Source organism: Nansenia antarctica, assembly GCF_963989245.1.
Source record: "Nansenia antarctica genome assembly, chromosome: 5".
Classification (NCBI taxonomy): domain Eukaryota; kingdom Metazoa; phylum Chordata; class Actinopteri; order Argentiniformes; family Microstomatidae; genus Nansenia; species Nansenia antarctica.
The window spans coordinates 40,330,787-40,351,998 of NC_137690.1; the positions used below are offsets into that span (position 1 = coordinate 40,330,787).

General features: G+C 45.9%; 1 protein-coding gene across 1 annotated transcript in view; it reads left to right on the top strand.

Annotated features, from left to right (window-relative positions):
* Positions 1–21,212, top strand: part of mark4b (MAP/microtubule affinity-regulating kinase 4b) — a gene marked incomplete at both ends in the record, with an annotated part of 89,695 nt that overhangs the window by 35,782 nt on the left and 32,701 nt on the right. The window contains 4 exons of the mRNA XM_080532080.1: positions 5,624–5,689; positions 7,585–7,655; positions 9,293–9,349; positions 10,374–10,610. Coding sequence (XP_080388206.1) covers positions 5,624–5,689; positions 7,585–7,655; positions 9,293–9,349; positions 10,374–10,610 — 431 coding nt within the window. The remainder of the gene's footprint in view (positions 1–5,623; positions 5,690–7,584; positions 7,656–9,292; positions 9,350–10,373; positions 10,611–21,212) is intronic.

A 21,212-nucleotide genomic window follows, 5' to 3' on the forward strand; every position in this document is an offset into this window, starting at 1 on the left:
CCTACTAACACATTGCACAGTAAAAGAGAACATGATCAAATGTCAACAATGAATAATCAGTCAACAATGGATAATCTTATCAATCAAGACACCATGTCCAATGTAGAGCAAAAACATGACATCGCTGATATCCTTCTTACTCAGCAGAAACTTGCTTTACTTCCTGTGAGGGAAATGAATACATTTGATGGAGACCCAATGAATTTCCTACCCTTTATGTGTGCTTTTGAACATTGTATTGAGGACAAGACAAGTAGCAATCCAGACAGGCTTTATTTCCTGGAACAGTACACCACTGGACAGTCACGAGACTTGGTGCGTAGCTGCATGCATATGCAACCAGACAGAGGCTATGCTGAAGCTAAGAAGCTACTTGAAAAGAACTTTGGAAATGAAATCAAGATAACCAGTGCCTACATGGAAAAAGCCTTGAACTGGCCAAGCATAAAGGCTGAAGATGGAAAGTCACTACAGGCCTATGCACTGTATTTGAGAGGATGCAACAATGCCATGCAAGACTTGCACTTGATAGCCCATCAAACCTCAGGCTTATTGTTTCTAAGTTGCCCTACACGTATAGGGATAAATGGAGGTCTATTGCCTGCAATATACTTGAGATTAGTCATGGCAGGGCTAAATTCAAAGACCTTGTTGGCTTCATTGAAAAACAAGCCACAATTGTTTTAGATCCTTTGTTTGAAGTCTTTGGTTTTTGAGGTGTTCTTGTCAACCGTAGGGTCTTGTATGTCTCCAAACAAAGGATCTAAAACAATTGTGGCTTGTTTTTCAATGAAGCCAACAAGGTCTTTGAATTTAGCCCTGCCTGTAATGTCAGCCTGTCAGCCCCTAAAACTGCTGTAAGCTTGAGAGCCGTGTTTGAAACCCGCTTGGCTCCCCTTGGGAGGTGTGGGGGATGGAAGCTGCATCCTTTGTTTGGCTGATCTGCGACAATCAAGAAGCAATCATCGAGAATAAGATTACCATCCCCCATGCGTCAACCATTACATCAAGTGAATGGAACTGACTTTAGAAACGAGTTATTCTGGTTTATTTCCGAGGACTAGTATGTGTGTATCCCCACAGGAAAGGCCAAGGATTTCCACTTACACATGTGTGAGGAAACGTAACAGCGTTTTGTTACAGAACTGTTCGCAAATGTTCCATTTGTTCATTTGCTTTATTGAGGTGACTCTGCGAAATGACAATAACTAAACAAGTCCTGACAACAAAAATATATTTATAATATTGTATATAATGTTTTTTCTGTATATCACTGTAGACCACAGTCTCACTCACATATACACAACACAACACTGTTGTGTATAATACAGTTTTCTCAGTCGCTTTGGTGCATTTGTCACATCACTATTAACATTTGCAGAACAGTTAGTGCATTTCTCAGAACAATTAGTACAAACTGCAAAACCTAGGTGTTAACCTGCAAAAGCGTGTCACTTGCTCAAAATGGATAGTTCATTCCTCAAAAGCAAGTATTCATGTCAATGAAAGTGTCAGTGTCATCAAAATGAAAAGTCCTGACACCATTGTTTATGAACAAGATAGTCAAATGGCTTTGTCATGTTTTCATTATGACAGTTCACTCTGTAAGTGTTTTCCAATGCAAAAAAGTCAGATCTTGGTGACACTACCTGAAAATGCTCAAGACAGTACTATACACTATTTGCACAGCCATATGAAATCTACAGTGGGTTACACATTACTGTATTTAGTGAGGTAAATAAGTACAAGACGCTGAATAGTTATTGTAGCAGTCTCTAGGCACAGAGGGAGGTCGACACAGAGGAATGGTACAGAATATATGTTTATTTAGTCCAGCACAGCTCAGCACCGTCACTGACGTGCTGAGCGAGTCTTTTCCCCCCCCGCTGTTCTCCCTTTCGGGACCCGCTCCGTCCGCTGCTGGCAGAGCCCTCGCTCTCGCCCCGCTATTCCGCTCCTGGCAGAGCCCTCGCTCTCGCCCCGCTAGTCCTCCCTTTCGGGACCCGCTCCGTCCGCTGCTGGCAGAGCCCTCGCTCTCGGCCCGCTATTCCACTCCTGGCAGAGCCCTCGCTCTCGCACCGCTAGTCCTCCCTTTCGGGACCCGCTCCGTCCGCTGCTGGCAGAGCCCTCGCTCTCGCCCCGCTATTCCGCTCCTGGCAGAGCCCTCGCTCTCGCCCCGCTAGTCCTCCCTTTCGGGACCCGCTCCGTCCGCCCGGCTCCCTGCACCTCACTCCCTTTCGGGGTCTCGTGCGTCCTCGCCGCGGCTCTCTCTCTCTCTCTCTCGGTCTCTCAGTGTCTCCGTGCGGCAGGTCCTTCCTGCCCTACTCATCTCCCGAGGGAACAAACACACACAGGTTAAATAGACCAGTGGGACAATGAGTCTGATCACTGACACCTGTCCGTAATCAGCCCATCATTCCCCTCCAATGGCAGTCTAGCTCCCTCTGCAGGCCAGAACGCGCCATGTTCCCCACAGTTATGTTTCACATTTTTACTGCATATGCTCTTTGCAATTCAAATGTGTTCACAGCATTGTGCAAAAGAAAAATACAAACTTATTTACAACAAACATAAGAAACACCCTTTGGGTATAGCTGTGCACAACTGTAAACAATATTGCAGTACTTATTGGACATACAACATACACAGTACTGTAAATTATTCATTCGCATCCAGACGTTCCTGTCTGTCTGGCCACATATTTTCATCAACATCACAGAGAATATCATCCCTGGCAATGCAGCGAGGAAAGTACCTCCTTGAGTGGCGAATCCACCCTCTGCAGGACTGTGCTGTGATGTCATCACATGCAGCATCCATGGCCGCTAGCAAGGCCATTTGGGTATGTGGATGCCGGTCATATACCTTCCACCTCCAGGCAAAGAAAAACTCCTCTATAGGATTCAGGAATGGGGAGTAGGGGGGGAGATATTACACCAGCATCCTTTCATGTGCTGCAAACCACTGTCTGATCAGATCTGAGTGGTGAAAACTCACATTATCCCATACAACAACAAACTTGTTCAGATGGTCTCCATTTAGACCCCTCTCATTCTCAGGGATTATGTCCCTGTAAAGAGTGTCTAAAAAAGTCAGCAGTTGTGTGTTGTATGGACCAAGACAGGGTATATGGGTGAGGACGCCGTTTTCTGAGACGGCTGCACACATTGTAATATTCCCTCCTCGTTGGCCTGGGACATCAGTGGCTCTCTGTCCAATGCGATTTCTGCCACGCCTTCTACCTTTTGCCAGATTGAAACTCACCTCATCAAGATATATGAATGTGTGCAGCGGTTCCCTGGCATCCAGCTCCAGTACATGCTTTATCCCAGAATAGAGAGAGAGAGAGAGAAACTATAACAACTTTTCCTGTGTAACATAATGCATTTTGGACAACATATTGTACAGTATGAACTGTCATGTAACCAGTTTACAGCACTGAACATTAGAGTATGCATAGAACACATAAATGTTTTACCTGTACATACTGGTGACGGATCTCCGTCACTGTTCCGTTCAAATGGCACATTATACAGTTGTTTCATGCACATTTCATTTCTCCTAAGCACTCTGTCAATTGTAGAGATTGAAACGGATTCAATATTGCCAAAGATATTGTCATCCTCTATAACAGCGCTCTGGATCTCTCTCAACCTTATGGCATTGTTTGCAATCACCATTGCACAAATGGCTTCCTCTTGTTGCGGAGTAAAAATGGGCCCTCTTCCACCTCTGTGAGGTTGTCTTGCAATCCTATGTGGTGCAGAGTAAAATTAGAGTAATGTACAGTAAACATGAGATATACTGCTTTAACCCATAATATATTATTACTGTAGTGTACAATAACAGTGCTTCCCACTTGTAAAATGCTGCAGTACAGTACCATACTGTAAATATGGCAAATATTTACTGTAACACTACTTTACACTACAATACAGTAAATCTGTGCTGCAGTAAATCTGTAAATCTAAATGTAAAATGTAAAAAGTGACGACAAGTTCTTGTCCCACTGTAAGCTTCATGTATGACACAATGACAGTAGTGCAGTGCAGATAGTTTAGTGCTGAATTACTGTCCAATATACACACCTGTTCTCCCGACGAATTTTATGAATGAAAGTGAAACCGCAGGGTGCGTTCGTAAATTCGCTATGAGAGCGCCGGAGCGCACACCGGGTTCAACGTCATAAAAGGACCAGGTAATTTGATTGGACAAGAGGCATTCCATGGGTGCTGACCAGATTTCCAGGGCGAATTTACGAACGCATGCTAGCGAACTCGACGACGAAAATCGTCAGAGGAGATATATAAACGGGTTATTTTGATAAACTGGACACATTTTGGGAATATATATTGGTACTTTCTCACCTGAAAACATATTAAAACTTCATAAAATGACATGTTAACACTTGTAAAGGCAAAATTACAGCATTTTTTTGGAAAAAAAAAAATGGAGGATTCAAATCGCCTTCTGCTCGCCGGTGCGAAATGCATTCTGGGAAAAAGGCGTCGGAGCCTGGCAGACGGCCTTGTGTGACATCGCCCTCCAGCGATCTTTGTGCGTCAGTACACTCTTCTCTATGTTAAACTATCATAGTGCTGAATAGGGCTGGGTATCGCCACTGATTTCCCAAAACGATTCGATTCCGATTCACAGCTTTCGATTCGATTCACGATTCGATTCGATTCGATTCCGATTCGATCTAGTTACAATATACATTTTTTGCTTGAATATGAAAGAGATTCTCTGAACTAATGCTATAAATGGTTCAAGGAACCCTATAACATGTAGCATTGTTAAACATATCAATGAATTGACTCCAAAGCAGTTACATGAATGTACTTTTTATTTACATATGACTTTGCTTTTGTCCAGCTCATCTCTAACGTCACATTTTTTTAATCCAAAATGCACCCAGACATCTGACTTTAAGCCTGGTGGTGACTTGAGTGTCCCTGCCATCGCCATGTTTTTAGATTTTAGTGTTGAGACCTCACGTTGCGTGAGATATGATCAATTCTTGTAGCGCGAGATCTGGCCACGAGATCTCGTTGCGGGTTGAAGCTGCAAGCAAAAAAATAAAATAAAAATAAATAAATAATAAAAATCGATCTCGGGATTTATGAATCGATAATCGCTCATTTAATGAAGATCGATTCAGAATCGGGAAATCGATTTTTTTAACCCAGCCCTAGTGCTGAAGCACACCTCATCGCGATGGAATAAGGTCGCGATCCGCGGCGCTCCTAGTGTTAACATCCAGTCAGAGGGGAAGTTCAGATCTTCTTCTGAACTGAGGGAGAGGGGAATCTTGGGAATTGACTGAAACGGGATATTTGGAGCTTCAGGACTGGCGGGGAGGTTGAAGGACGGATATCTTCACTCTGCTTTGGGAGTGTGTCTCCTATGGACTAATGAACACAACACAACCACTGGATGATAGTGGAGGAAAAACGCTGCTTTAAGATCAAAAGTGTGTGTGTGTGTGTGTGTGTGTGTGTCTCTGTGTGCGTTACAGTAGCGCGTTACAAGGTGTGTGTGTGTGTGTGTGTGTGTGTGTGTGTTCCAGTCGCTCCGTACTAAGGTGTGTGTGTGTGTGTGTGTGTGTGTTTCTCTGTTCCAGTCCAACTGTTTGAGGTGATCGAGACGGAGAAGACGCTCTACCTGATCATGGAGTACGCCAGCGGAGGTGAGACCATCATCATCATCATCATCCTCCTCCTCGCTTTCTCTCTGGAGCTCCTCTCTCCTCTTCCCAAATTCTCTGTCCCTCTCTCCCCTCACCCTTCCCCTGCTCTGCTTCTATCATGCTCCCCTATGCCACCCTATGCCCCCTATTCCCCCCTATACCTCTCTATTCCCCCTATGCCCCCCTATGCTCCCCTATACCTCCCTATTCCTCCTTATGCCCCCCTATGCCCCCCTATGGATCCCCTATGCCCCCCTATGCATCCCCTATGCCCCCCTATGCCCCCCTATGCATCCCCTATGCCCCCCTATGCTCCCCTGTGCATCCCCTATGCCCCCCTATGCATCCCCTATGCTCCCCTATACCTCCCTATTCCTCCTTATGCATCCCTTATGCCCCCCTATGCTCCCCTATGCCCCCCTATGCTCCCCTTTGCCACCCTATGCCCCCCTATGCTCCCCTATGCCACCCTATGCCCCCTATGCCACCCAATGCCCCCCTATGCTCCCCTATACCTCCTTATGCATCCCTTATGCCCCCCTATGCTACCCTATGCCACCCCTTCTGTTTTGTCCTCTTCTGCCATGTGAAATAAGGAGTGAACCAGCAAGCATGTGCCCCCTCCCTAATTTCAAACACACTCGATTTTCGTTTTTACTGTATGTGCCTTCTACCATGAAACACTTGCAGTAAGAGGTCACACACACACACACACACACACACACACAGACACAAACTGAGTCAAACACTCATGGCTTTATATCCGTTCATGCTGTCTCTCTCTCACTGAATGTGCAGGGGATGTAGAATAGGTCACAGTCTCTCTCTCTCTTACTCTGTGTCTCCTCTCTCTCTCTCTCTCTCTCTCTCCCCTTTTCTCTCTCTCTCCCCCCCTCTCTCTGTCTCCCCCTCTCTCTTTCTCTCTCCCTTGCTCTCTCTCTCTCTCCCTCTCTCTCTCCCTCCTTCTCTCTCCCCCCCCCTCTCTCTCTGTCTCTCTCTCTCTTTCCCTCTCTCTCCCCCTCTCTCTCTGTCTCCCCCTCTCTCTTTCTCTCTCCCTTGCTCTCTCTCTCTCTTCCTCTCCCTCTCTCTCTCTCTCTCTCTCTCTCTCTCTCTCCTATTATGCTGAAGACACTGAGGCAGGTTAGACTCGATTACCGAAGCTCCTCTCTGTTGAGATAAAGTGGACAGTAGTCACATGTCCCTTGGCTTTGGAGACTTCCTGTCACATGGCCAACTGGTGTGTTGTCATTTCCTCTAAGATGTGCTACTAGTACTACAGACACACACACTCACACACACAAATCCCCCTTGGTCTCTCTCTCTCCTCCATTGCTGGGGTCTTTCTTAATCAATTTCCTCCAGTCTATTAATGAATCTATCACCCTCACCCCTTCACACACACACAGAAAGGTTAGGGAGAGAGGGAGAGAGAGGTTAGAGAGAGAGGGAGAGAGAGAAAAAAACACTCTTATCGGACAGTGTTAAAAAGCCTTTATGTCTTCCTGGGCTAACGACGCCTCGTCCGTTTCAAACGACAGAGCGAAGACAACCCAGGTCTGTCGCTGGCGGGCGTCATGGTAACCATCGCCTCTGGTCTTCTTTAGGGAAATCGTCGTTTCTGATTTTCCGACGTTTTCTTTGTCTTACGGCTGTGAGCCTGGGAATCCTGGAGCAGCTTTACAAGCAAACACTGATATACCACATCCCAGAGCACACACACACACAAACACACACGCGCGCATACACACACCCACACACACACACACGCGCACACACAGACACACACACACACACACGCTCGCACGTACACACACACACACACACACACACACACACACACACACACACTCTTCTCCTGTCAACAGGGTGTGTTTGTTCTTGTTCCCTCCCCCCAGGCGAGGTGTTTGACTACCTGGTGTCCCACGGCCGCATGAAGGAGAAGGAAGCCAGGTCCAAGTTCCGCCAGGTAAGACCAGACCTCAGACCTGTGTACAGGGCTGCAAACCTGTTTTTTTTACCTCCTGTTTTTTTTTTACCTCAAAATAGGGGAGGGGGTCTAAGTCTCATCCAAGTCACACGATGCGCAAGCTAACTCATCTAACCAAGCTAACTAATCTTCATGATCTCTGAAAACAAGAAAAAAATAAATAAAGAAGAAATTGTCACCTTTTTGGGCCATCACCAGTTTGCACCCCTGTGTAGATACCAGATGGACTCAGATAGGACAGGCTTTAGAACAAGCCTTTTATCAGCCTGTGAAGAGAGCCTTAGTCTAACGAGGACGTTGTAGAGGAGGACGGTGTAGAGGAGGACATTGTAGATGAGGACGGTGTAGATGAGGACGGTGTAGATGAGGACGGTGTAGATGAGGACATTGTAGATGAGGACATTGTAGATGAGGACATTGTAGATGAGGACGGTGTAGATGAGGACATTGTAGATGAGGACATTGTAGAGGAGGACATTGTAGAGGAGGACATTGTAGATGAGGACATTGTAGATGAGGACATCGTAGATGAGGACATTGTAGAGGAGGACATTGTAGATGAGGACATTGTAGATGAGGACATTGTAGATGAGGACATTGTAGATGAGGACATTGTAGAGGAGGACGTTGTAGATGAGGACATTGTAGAGGAGGACATTGTAGATGAGGATGTTGTAGAAGGTCTTGTGTGAAGGTGTTGTGTGAAGGTTTGTGTGAAGGTCTTGTGTGAAGGTTTGTGTGAAGGTCTTGTGTGAAGGTGTTGTGTGAAGGTAGGTGTGAAGGTCTTGTGTGAAGGCTGTATTGAGAAGGCTGTTCCACCATCAGTGTCGTCCTACAGTGAAGGCAGTCTGGGAATATCTGTGGCCGCATTCCTGGTTCTTTTTCCTGGTTGGCTGTGTCAGTATTCCTGGTTGACTGTGTCAGTATTCCTGGTTGGCTTGTTGACTGTGTCAGTATTCCTGGTCTTCCTGGTTGACTGTGTCAGTATTCCTGGTTGACCGTGTCAGTATTCCTGGTTGACCGTGTCAGTATTCCTGGTTGACCGTGTCAGTATTCCTGGTTGACCGTGTCAGTATTCCTGGTTGACCGTGTCAGTATTCCTGGTTGGCTGTGTCAGTATTCCTGGTTGACCGTGTCAGTATTCCTGGTTGGCTGTGTCCTGGTTGACTGTGTCAGTATTCCTGGTTGACCGTGTCAGTATTCCTGGTTGGCTGTGTCAGTATTCCTGGTTGACCGTGTCAGTATTCCTGGTTGACCGTGTCAGTATTCCTGGTTGACTGTGTCAGTATTCCTGGTTGGCTGTGTCAGTATTCCTGGTTGACTGTGTCAGTATTCCTGGTTGACTGTGTCAGTATTCCTGGTTGACTGTGTCAGTATTCCTGGTTGACTGTGTCAGTATTCCTGGTTGGCTGTGTCCTGGTTGACTGTCAGTATTCCTGGTTGACTGTGTCAGTATTCCTGGTCTTCCTGGTTGACTGTGTCAGTACTCCTGGTTGACTGTGTCAGTATTCTTGGTCTTCCTGGTTGACAGTGTCAGAATTCCTGGTCTTCCTGGTTGACTGTCAGTACTCCTGGTATTCCTGGTCTTCCTGGTTGACTGTGTCTGGTTTCTACAGATCGTGTCTGCCGTCCACTACTGCCACCAGAAGAACATCGTTCACAGAGACCTGAAGGTGAGCCCTCCTCCATCTTGTCCAGACACCATCGTTGTCCTCCAATACAACCACACTGTTATCATTGATCCGCTCAGAACACCTTAAAGAAGAACATTCTCAAGTCAACGATTCAAACATTCACAATTAAAAGGGATAACATCTTTGATCACACACAACCAAGATGTGAAACTGTCAAACCAATTATTTTGGTTGACTCTGTCTCTGTCTCCGTCCCTCTGACTCTGTCTCTGACTCTGTTTCTGACTCTGTCCCTCTGACTCTGTCCCTCTGACTCTGTCCCTCTGACTCTGTCTCTGACTCTGTCTCTGACTCTGTCCCTGTCCCTCTGACTCTGTCTCTGACTCTGTCTCTGACTCTCTGTCTCTCTGACTCTCTGTCCCTCTGACTCTGTCTCTGACTCTGTCTCTCTGACTCTGTCTCTGACTCTGTCTCTGTGACTCTGACTCTCTGCCTCTGTCTCTGTCTCTCTGACTCTGTCCCTCTGACTGTGTCTCTGACTCTGACTCTGTCCCTCTGACTCTCTGTCTCTGACTCTGTCTCTCTGACTCACTGTCTCTCTGTCTCTGACTCTTTGACTCTGTCTCTTTGACTCTGTCTCTCTGACTCTCTGTCTCTCTGACTCTCTGTCTCTGACTCTGTCTCTCTGACTCTGTCTCTCTGTCTCTGACTCTGTCTCTGACTCTGTCCCTCTGACTCTGTCCCTCTGACTCTCTGACTCTGTCCCTCTGACTCTGACTCTGTCCCTCTGACTCTGTCTCTGACTCTGTCCCTCTGTCTCTGACTCTGTCCCTGTCCCTCTGACTCTGTCTCTGACTCTGTCTCTGACTCTCTGTCTCTGTCTCTGACTCTGTCCCTCTGACTCTGTCTCTGACTCTGTCCCTCTGTCTCTGACTCTGTCTCTGACTCTGTCCCTGTCCCTCTGACTCTGACTCTGTCTCTGACTCTGTCTCTGACTCTGTCTCTGACTCTCTGTCTCTGTCTCTGACTCTGTCCCTCTGACTCTGTCCCTCTGTCTCTGTAGGCAGAGAACCTCTTACTGGACGCCGACTCCAACATCAAGATCGCAGACTTTGGCTTCAGCAACGAGTTCACGCTGGGCAGCAAGCTGGACACCTTCTGCGGCTCCCCGCCCTACGCCGCCCCCGAGCTGTTCCAGGGCAAGAAGTACGACGGCCCCGAGGTGGACGTCTGGAGCCTGGGGGTCATCCTCTACACCCTGGTGTCTGGGTCACTGCCCTTCGATGGCCAGAACCTCAAGGTTAGGGAGGGGTGGGGGTTAGGGGTGGGGGTTAGGGGTGGAGCCTGGGGGTCATACTCTACACCCTGGTGTCTGGGTCAAGGTTAGGGGTGTGTGTTTGTGGGGAGGGGGCTGGGGGTCAGTTTGTGTGTAGGGGGGGGGGGGGTCAAGGTGTGTGTAGGGGCGGGGGGGGTCAAGGTGTGTGTGGGGAGGGGGGGTCAAGGTGTGTGTGGGGAGGGCCAGTGTCTGTTTGTTTGGGATGAGTAATGGCGCTTTTCCACTACCGACCCGAACCGGGCCGCATTTGTATCCGAGCCGTGCCGTGCCGTACTTTCAGAAACGCTTCTCCATTATACTGAGCGACCCAGGACTGTAGGAGGAGTTACGTGTCATAAGATCCCCCCCCCCCCCCCCCCCCGCTATACAGATCAGCGGGGGGAAATGCGATAAGAATTATGTCAAAATGCAGCACTATGGGGGGATCACGTGGGCTGGCAATGGAGTAGGACGTGTTTCGCTTGAGCTCCCGTCGGACTTCTGTTTTATTTAAGTTAATAAGCGTTTTACATTACAAAATACTGGGAAACCTGTCCCTAACATATTCCTAAAATCAAAAGTCTGTGTATTTAGGGGTCAATGGCTGCAAATCTACGCAAATATAAGTACAATCCGTCCACTACTAGGCCAAACGCCACCGCGACATCGAGTCCCACAGCTACCCCGGCTCAGACAGCCCCGCCCCGGACAGACAGCCCAGTGATGGACGCTGTAGCATTGAAAACAGAGATTCTCCTCTCGCTGAAATCCGACATTGTCGAGGTGATAAAGACAGAGATTAAAAATGCACTAGCCGAAGATTTCAACTATATTAAAAGTGAACTTCAAGCAGTAAAATCGGAAATAATTAACAATACTGCGGCGGTTCAGTCTGAGATTTACCAAATAAAGGCTACAATCACGGAGGTGGAGGGCGGCCTATCAACGTGGTCGGACGAAGTGGTGGCCCTGCGGACTACGGTGACGGGCTTGAAAGCAGAGGTAACCGGGCTCAGAGAGAAATGCGACGACATGGAGGGAAGAATGAGGAGATGCAACATCAGAATACTAGGGGTGGCCGAGACGAATGGATCATGCTCTACTGCATCGGTCTCGAAACTACTGAGGGAAGCGCTACAACTGGATAGAGATGTGCTTGTGGACCGTTCACACAGAACCCTGGCTCCGAGGAGACCGGAGGGGAAACCACGCGCCATCATTGCTAAACTCCATTACTACCAGGACTGCGTTGAGGTGCTGAGCTGCGCGCGCACTCGAGCTCCTCTCCGGGTCAACGGGCAGACCATTGCCATCTTTCCGGATTATGCTGTCAGCGTCGCCAGGGCCAGGGCTGCGTTCACGGAGGTCAGGAAGCTGCTGCGCAACCGTCAGGGCGTCCGGTATGGCATACTGTTCCCAGCCCGACTCCGCATCACACACAACGGAGAAGAAAAGGAATTCACAGAAGCAGACAAAGCGATGGACTACGTTAAGAAGAACGTCATCCCTGCAACAGGCTAAGGGTAGGTCGCCCCCAGCCACGGGCCAGTGGGGCTCAGTGTCATTACAAGACCAACTTTGACGGGACGATATCTGTTTAAATATATTACCATCGTCAATGCCACCCCTTTGTTGTTATTGTAGTTCTTCACAGCAGTTTATATGCAAGTGTTGAAAGAGACTGGACATATATGTTAGTTCAATTTAAAACTTACCCCAAGGGGGAAATAATCTATCTGTTTATTCATAAGGGGCAGGGAAGTGAAAATTACCTGACCAGGAGACTGTTTTTATTTGTTTCTTAATTTCCACTGCGTTAATGCTTCTCTCCGATCCTTTTATTTATTTCTGTCTCTAGACATAATTATTATTACTCTTATTTCTTTATATATATATATATATACAATGTAAAATGTATTTGACAATGTCAGAATTAAGGTTAGGGGGTTTTCACCCTCCTTTTGTTTTACCTCAAGGTTCGACGGGAGCCTGAAATGTTAACAAACTACTCCTAGCTATTCTGTTTGGTACTATAACCAAGCAAAGGCGAACACTCTTAAAGGTTGTTCGCACAGCTGCCTGTTCAGACTCGCAGCCTGGGACCATGTCCCAAAAGTCTGTCCAGACACTCATGTCGGTTGAGTGTCCGGATTTTTCATTGTTCAGATCCCACTGTTCCACAGGGATCATACCGGAAGAATAAGAGCAACGTGTATGTTTATGTATTTTGTTTTCTTTTACATTATTTTGTTTTTTTCCCTTATATATATACTCCCCAACTCCCCCATACCTCCTACCCATACCCACCCCTCATATATCCACACACCCACACTCACACAATCACACACATAGACACTGTACTACATGCAGTTCACAATCTTCTCCTATTCATGTGCCTATCCTTGCCATCACCATACCTACAGGTAAAATTAAGATCCTCCCTAATTCTTACTCTGAACCATGGGATCACTTAAGGTTATAAGCTACAACGTTAAAGGCCTTCACAATCCTATAAAACGAAAGAAAATCCTTAATCAGCTAAAAAGAGCCAACTGTCAGATAGCATTCCTACAGAGAAATGTTCCATGACAGCAAGGTTCACATTTTGAGCTTCTCTGAGACCAAGTTTGATGAATCAATAAAAGACCCAGAGATTGAAATAGTTAACTACACAGTCATCAGAAACGACAGGAACAGGTATGGGGGTGGTGTCTGCATGTACATTCACAACGATATTATCTTTAACACCCGGTGTGACCTGAATCGTGACAAATTAGAATCTGTTTGGGTTGAAATTATCTTTAACAAAGCAAAACCGGTGCTGGTTGGTACTATCTACAGACCTCCCGATCAGAATGATTTCTATGATATTCTTGAGGGGTGCTTGGATGACGCTGACTGTGTGGAAAAGATTCTTATTGGGGATTTGAACACGGACATGCTCAGAAATGAAGCATCCGTTTTCAAATCCTTCACTAGGTTTTCTGAATTGCACGGTCTCCGTCAACAAATTACCAAACCCACTAGGGTGTGTATTTCTACTCAAACCACCATAGATCTCATTCTAACATCGGATGAGTCCAAAATCTCCAAGAGTGGGGTTATTGTATGTGGGCTAAGTGATCATTACATGATCTTTTGCACTCGTAAAAAACACAAACCCAAGGCTGGCGGTCATAAAACTGTAACCACTAGATCCCTTAAATCCTATTCTAGTGAGGCCTTAAACCATAAACTGGAGAAACAAGACTGGTTAGATGAACTAAAATGCACACAGGTTGAAGAGGCATGGCTAGGTTTCAAAACCAAATTCCTAAATATTATTGACAGTATAGCCCCCATGAGAACCACCAGGGTTAAAGCCCGATCGGAACCATGGATGAATTCGGACATTCTAAATGCTATGAAAGTCAGAGACCTAAAATGCTCTGAAGTTCAAAAATGCAAATCAAAATTAGTGAAACACTTAAACGAAGATCACAAAACCCACTTTGAGAAAATTAAAAAACAACGCAACAAACTATGCAATCAGGTAATTACCATGACCAAATCTGCTAAGAAAGAATACCTCGATAACAAAATCGAAGAACAAAACAAACAAACCACGTGACCTTTGGAAGCTACTTAATAGCCAACTAGGTTGCAGTCAAAAACTCAAAACCAGGTCTACAAACATCAGCATAAAATCTGGAGATTCTCTCCTTACAGACAAGCTGGATGTGGCTAAGTGCTTAAACACTTTCTTTACAACCATAGCCACTAAATTAGTTAACAATCTACCACCCCACTCAGGGCGTTATGGTGTAGAGCACATCCGTGCGTTCTACAATAAACTGGGTGGACGCAAAGATGATTTTAAACTCTCCATGGTGTCAAACGATGAGGTGTTTAAAAAGCTGGGCGCTCTACACTCAGAAAAGGCCACGGGCCATGACAATATTCCAGCCAGATTTCTAAAAGACTCAGCTGCCTCCATTACCCCAATCATCACCCACATAATAAACCTCTCCATCAAACAGGGACACGTCCCCCTTGACTTTAAAATAGCAAGGGTAACCCCACTGTATAAAAAAGGAAGCAAATTAGACCCAGGCAACTACCGACCTGTTTCTATTCTTAATTCCATCTCGAAACTTATGGAAAAAATAGTTTATGAACAGGTTGATAGGTACCTTACTGAAAAAAATCTGATGTATGAATTTCAATCAGGATTCAGAACATCCCATTCCACTGACACATGCCTTCTCTATTTGAACGACCACATCAACCATGAGGTGGACTCGGGCAAGTACTGCGGCATGGTCATGCTGGACCTCCAGAAGGCCTTCGACACAGTAGATCACCACATATTGTTAGATAAACTGAAAGCAATTGGGTTCGATAGAACATCGGTGGGCTGGATGCAATCCTACTTAGAGGGGAGGGAACAGGTGGTTAGTGTGAACGGAACACTGTCCCCCCCCCTCCCGGTGACCTGCGGCGTTCCACAAGGAAGCATATTGGGACCTTTACTGTTCCTAATATATGTGAATGACATGTCATCAGCATGTGATTGCAATTTGTTCCTGTTCGCGGATGACTCGGCTCTGCTGGTCTCTGACAGGGACATATTGCAGGTGGAAAAAGCGCTAAGCACTGAACTGAGTAGAATCTGCATCTGGCTAGCTGACAATAAACTATCAATACACCTAGGTAAAACTGAAACCATCCTATACGGATCCCCATCTAAACTCAGAAAGGCTGAACATTTTAAAATAAAAGTGGGTAACATTAATATCACAAGAAAAGAGGATATTACATACCTGGGCTCCATCTTAGAGGCAAATCTTTCCGGAGATAAAATGGCAGCAAAAGTAATCAAAAAAGTGAACCATAGAACTAGATTCTTGTACAGGATATCCTCACTTGTCAGTAAAAACACACTGAGGACCCTATCAGGAGCTCTCATTCAATGTCACTTCGACTATGCCGTAACATCATGGTACTATAGAACCACAAAGGCCCATAAAACAAGACTCCAGACAGCCCAAAATAAACTGGTTAGGCTTCTGCTAGGCCTCAACCCTAGGACACATCTAACCGCTGCTCATTTTTTGAGCCTTGATTGGCTACGAGTAGTTGACAGAGTGCAGCAGCTTGCACTGGGCCTGGTCTTCAAGATACGCTACACCACAAAGACACCCAAGTACCTGTCAACATACTTCCAAAAAGTGAACAACGTCCACACATACAACACCAGAGGAAGCTCCACGAACCACGTTCAACCGCGTTGCACCACAAACAAGGGGTTAAACTCGTTTGCAAACTATGCAGTAAAAATGTGGAACGCCCTTCCTATAATCTTAAAGGAGTGCAAAACACTGCCCACCTTCAAAACCACTCTCAAAAAACATTTACAGGAGGCTGCAATCCGTAACTGGACCCTCTAAATCAAAAATCAGATTAAAAGACCCGAACTACCCACTGTACATACTTTGTGTTTTGTCCCCCGCCCCCACCTGTGGTGTATGTCCCCACCTGTCCTACCCGCTGTACATACCTGATGTTTTGTTGTATTGTATATCTAGTATTGTTCTTCCCATGATGGATGTATTTTTATCTTGTAGATAGTAATAGTTATTTGTCTGTATTATCTTGTAGATAGTACTAGTTTTTTTTCCTGTCTGTCTTACATGTAACGATGAATTGAAAATCAAGGACCCCAATTGAAATAAGCCAGTGGCTTTCTTGGGTTTTTATCCTTTTAGTTGACCTTGTATGTAATATGTACTTTCATGTACCTACTTCTGCAAATCTTCTAATAAAGTTTTCAATCAATCAATCAAAGGAGACCCACCTGTCGGATATGGAACATGAGAAACTAAAGAAATCCTGGGCAGACAGCGTGTTCTACTCATCACATCAGTCAGGTAGAAAGAGAGGAGTGGCTATATTGATACATAGACAGGTTAACTTTACACCAACAACGGTCCACAAGGACATTGAGGGAAGATTCATTTTAGTGAATGGATCTATAGATGGGATACATGTATCCCTCATGAACATATATGCTCAAAATGAGGATGAGCCCGGCTTCATTAGCACAGTCATTAACACAGCAATACAACACAGCTCCAGTATCCTACTGTTGGGAGGAGACTTCAACTGTGTTATGTCCCAGCTAATGGATAGACAACCTACCTCCAAAACTCCCACTTCTAGAATGAGTAGAATGCTTAAACACTTGTCGATAGAATCAGGCCTAGTGGACGTTTGGAGAAGCAGATTCCCTAAAGGTAGAGATTTTACTTTCTACTCACACAGACATTCATCTTATTCGAGAATTGATTATTTCTTTACACCAAAAGCAGAACTACACAGGATAGAAGACATAAAGATCTTACCAATTACTCTATCTGATCATGCACCTCTTGCATTATCATGGAACATAGGTCACAGGCCAAAAACCAAACAATGGAGATTAAATACATCACTTCTAAATAATGAGGAATTTATCACATTTGTAACAACTGAACTAAAGTATTACCTAGAAACTAACGACTCACCTGAAATATCACCTCTCATCCTATGGGACTGTGCTAAGGCATACATTAGAGGTCGCATTATCTCATACGCGAGCGCGAGAAAAAAAAAGAATAGAGAAGCAAAACAAGGAGAATTAGAGGATAAAATAAGGCTGCTTGAACAACAGCATAAAAGAACACCAACCTCCAATCTACTTAATGCTCTCAAACAAGCACGCAGGGATCTAAATAGCCTAATCACTGAAAAGATTGAGGGCAATTTAAGGTTTACCAACCAAAAATATTATGAAAATGGAAACAGAGCAAGTAGATTATTAGCACTAAGACTAAAAAAACAACAATCACCGAATATAGTACAGAAATTAAAAACTCATAACTCGACACTCACAAAACCTGATGAAATCTCAAGGTCTTTTGCAGAATTTTATAAATCTCTTTACAAAAATACGGACACCTGCACAGATGATAATGAATTGAAAGCATTTCTTTTTTTTTTGTGATCAATTTTTTATTATTATTTCAGGGAGTAAAACAAGGGGAGTGGTAACATACAAATAAACAAAGGAGAAAATAGAATAACACAAATACGGTTTACCAGTACAAATACAAAATGCGCATAAACCTTTCAACCCCCCCCCTCCCCTTCCCTTCCCAATCTCCCTTTACCCCAATAATTCCCCACCTACCCCTCCTCCCACAAATGTCCCTCCCGCCAGATACCTCCCACCCACCCGCCCAATCACAACCCCCCCGCCACCCACCCCCCCCTATCACAGCCCCCCGCCCACCACCCCCCACCCAATCACAGCCCCCCCCCCCCCCCCCCTACAGGACCCTATGGAAGGAGCAAATCGATTAGCCTATAATAGTGTCTTGAGGATGGTTATAGTTTGGTCCCAGCATGAAACATTGTCCGAAATTGCATGATGCCTGTTGGCTAATCCAGTGTTCCATGCTGGCTATGTCAATTAAGTCTAATATCCATCTCTGCGTAGTCAAGAAATGGGGTGACTTCCACCTGCAAGCTATAAGCCTTTTGGCTGCTGTAAGGCCGGCCAGCCAGATGCGTCTTTGTTTGATGTTTAGATCCAGGTTTGAACTGTCATTTAACAATAGGACTAATGGTGAGTGTGGAATGTGTTTGGACAGGATCAGGGACAATGCATCACAAACGGTCCTCCAGAAATCAGCCACTCCCGGGCATTCCCATACCATATGAAAAAAGGTGCCAACTGTATTTCGGGTGCAAAGAGTACAGTTAGGTGAAGGTATGGTCTTTATTTTATGTAGCAGATATGGAGTGAAGTATGTCCTATGAGTAAAATTGAAATGGATAACCTGGTGGTTGGGATTTCTGGAGGAAAGGGATATGTTTTGCCAAATTAATTGCCAATTTAAGTTATTGTGTGATAAAGTATCTTTCCACACTCTGTCAATGTGTAATGGTTTTAAAGAAGCCTTAACCAGGATGGAGTAAAGAGCTGAGACCTGACCCCTGGGTCTGGTGAATGCTATGTGAAATGGATGTATGTCTAATGAGCTATTCCAGGGTACCCCGTATGTGCGCATAGCTGTACGTAATTGAAGGTAGAAAAAAAAGGACGTACCCGGTAAATTAAAGTTTCTCTGAATGTCTTGGAATGAGCGGAGACCCTCAGCCCCAAATAAATCTGAGAATGTGTGAACTCCCTTGTCACTCCACTGGGGAAATGAGATTGGACGGCCTCCCAACTGGAGAATTGAATTTTTAAATATAGGCGAATGGAGGTACCATTTGGTTGAGATTTTGCAGAGCTTTTCTGCGCATCGCCAAACTGAGATTAATTTAGTGATGATGGAGCCGAATTTCAATTTGGACTGTTTAATAGAAATGTTACAGTATATTACATCTTGTAACCTATGAGGATGGACAATTGAAAGCATTTCTGAAAGACATCAAACTAAAAGAGTATGTCCCTTATTGCTAAAAGCATACCACCATACATTGCAATCTGGAACCACGGCCCCCTCAACAATAGTTGTAATACATAAAGAGGGCAAAGACCCCACCCAATGAATGAATGAATGAATGAATGGTCTTTATTGTCATTGATATAGTACAGGTACCAAACAACGAAATTTGGGAGGGGGGTGCTCCCCTGGTGCTAGGAAAGAAAAAAAAACTAAAAAAACAAGAAGGGAAAGGAGCTGGTTTACATAAATAAAGGCTATGTACACTATCCACTATACTATACTATACAAATAAAACACTGTGCTGTACTCTATGCTATGCTATACCTATTCTAACATTTCCTATTCTCTGCAACCTTATGTACCCTAGGGTTGTCATATTGCACATAGTGTTATTGCACATTAATTTAAAGTGTCGCAGTTTGCAGGCTTGAAATGTACACATTTGTGCCTCAGCACTACACCTGATTTCAATCCAGCAGCTGCCATCAATCCGTCCAGACTGTCCAGGGCCCAGAACCTAGGTCTTTGCTGTGTTCAGGGCCTGGATGGCCCTGGGGTAGAAGCTGAGCTTCAGTCTGTTTGTCCTTGCGAACATGGTCCTGTACCGCCTGTTCGAGGGCAGCCGAGCAAAGTGTTCGTACCCAGGGTTGGGATGGGTCTCTGGAGATCTTGGAGGCCTTCCTGAGGCAGCGTGTGTTGTACAGCTCTTCCAGAGAGGGGAGGGGGGCGCCGGTGATCTTCTGGGCCGTTCTCACGACTCTCTGTAGCGCATTCCTCTCTGCGGCTGTGCAGCTGGAGAACCAGTTGCAGATGCAGTAGGTGAGGATGCTCTCCACTGCGCAGTGGTAGAAGGCCACCAGCATCTCCTGTCCGATGTGGTCTTTCCTGAGGACTCTCAGGAAGAAGAGCCGCTGTTGTGCCTTCGTGATGATGGCTGCTGTGTTGTTCTTCCAGGACAGGTCATCCTGTATGTGCACCCCCAGGAATCGGAGGGTTGAGACTCTCTCCACGCTCCCTCCGTCGATGAGCAGGGGCTGGACCTCAGATTTTTTCCTCCTGAAGTCCACGATGATTTCCTGGGTCTTTGACTGGTTTAGCAGCAGGTTGTTAACCTTGCACAGCTTGCTCAGCTGCTCTACCTCATCCCTGTACGCCACCTCGTCCCCCCCCCGAGATGCAGCCCACCACGGTGGTGTCGTCTGCAAACTTTACGATGGAGTTGCTGGGGTGGACGGGGGTGAAGTCGTAGGTGTAGAGGTTGTAGAGGATGGGGCTTAGCACGCAGCCCTTGGGGGACCCAGTGCTGAGTCTAAGGGCTGTGGAGGTGTGGGAGCCCACCCGCACCCTCTGGGGGCGGTCGGACAGGAAGTCCTTGATCCATGCACATATAGAGTGTGATAGTCCCAGGTCTAGTAGTTTGGTCACTAGCCTGTCTGGAAGGATGGTGTTGAAGGCAGAGCTGAAGTCCACAAAGAGCAGTCTCGCGTAGCTGTTTCCCCTCTCCAGGTGGGATAGAGTGGAGTGGAGAGTCGTCGCGATGGCGTCCTCTGTGGACCTGTGGGCTCTGTAGGCGAACTGGTATGGATCCAGGTTGGGCGGGAGGCGTGTGACTATGTGGGCCCGGACTAGTTTCTCGAAGCACTTCATGATGATTGGTGTGAGTGCCACCGGGCGGTAGTCGTTTAGGCAGCTCACCGTTTCTAGACTCACTTCATATCACTACACATAGATATATGCCTGCGTTGCATTCACACACACACACACACACACACACACATACACACACACACACACACACACACACACACACATACATACACAACCCCCACCTGACCCTACCCCCCCACCCTACCCTTTTTCTTTCTTTCTTTTCAAAATCTTTACTTTTATTCCGTCATTGACATCTCAATGTTTTTGTTGATCGCTCTTTTTTTGCTTTGTGTGTCTTGCTTTGAACCACATCCATTGACCATATGTGTACAGCTAAAAGAATGGAAAGAATTGTAGACAAAACATGACATGATTGTACAAGTTGCTGAAACTGAAATAAAACTAAGTCCCCCCCCCCAAAAAAGCAGCACTATCGTGCACAGATCAGCCTTACAACATG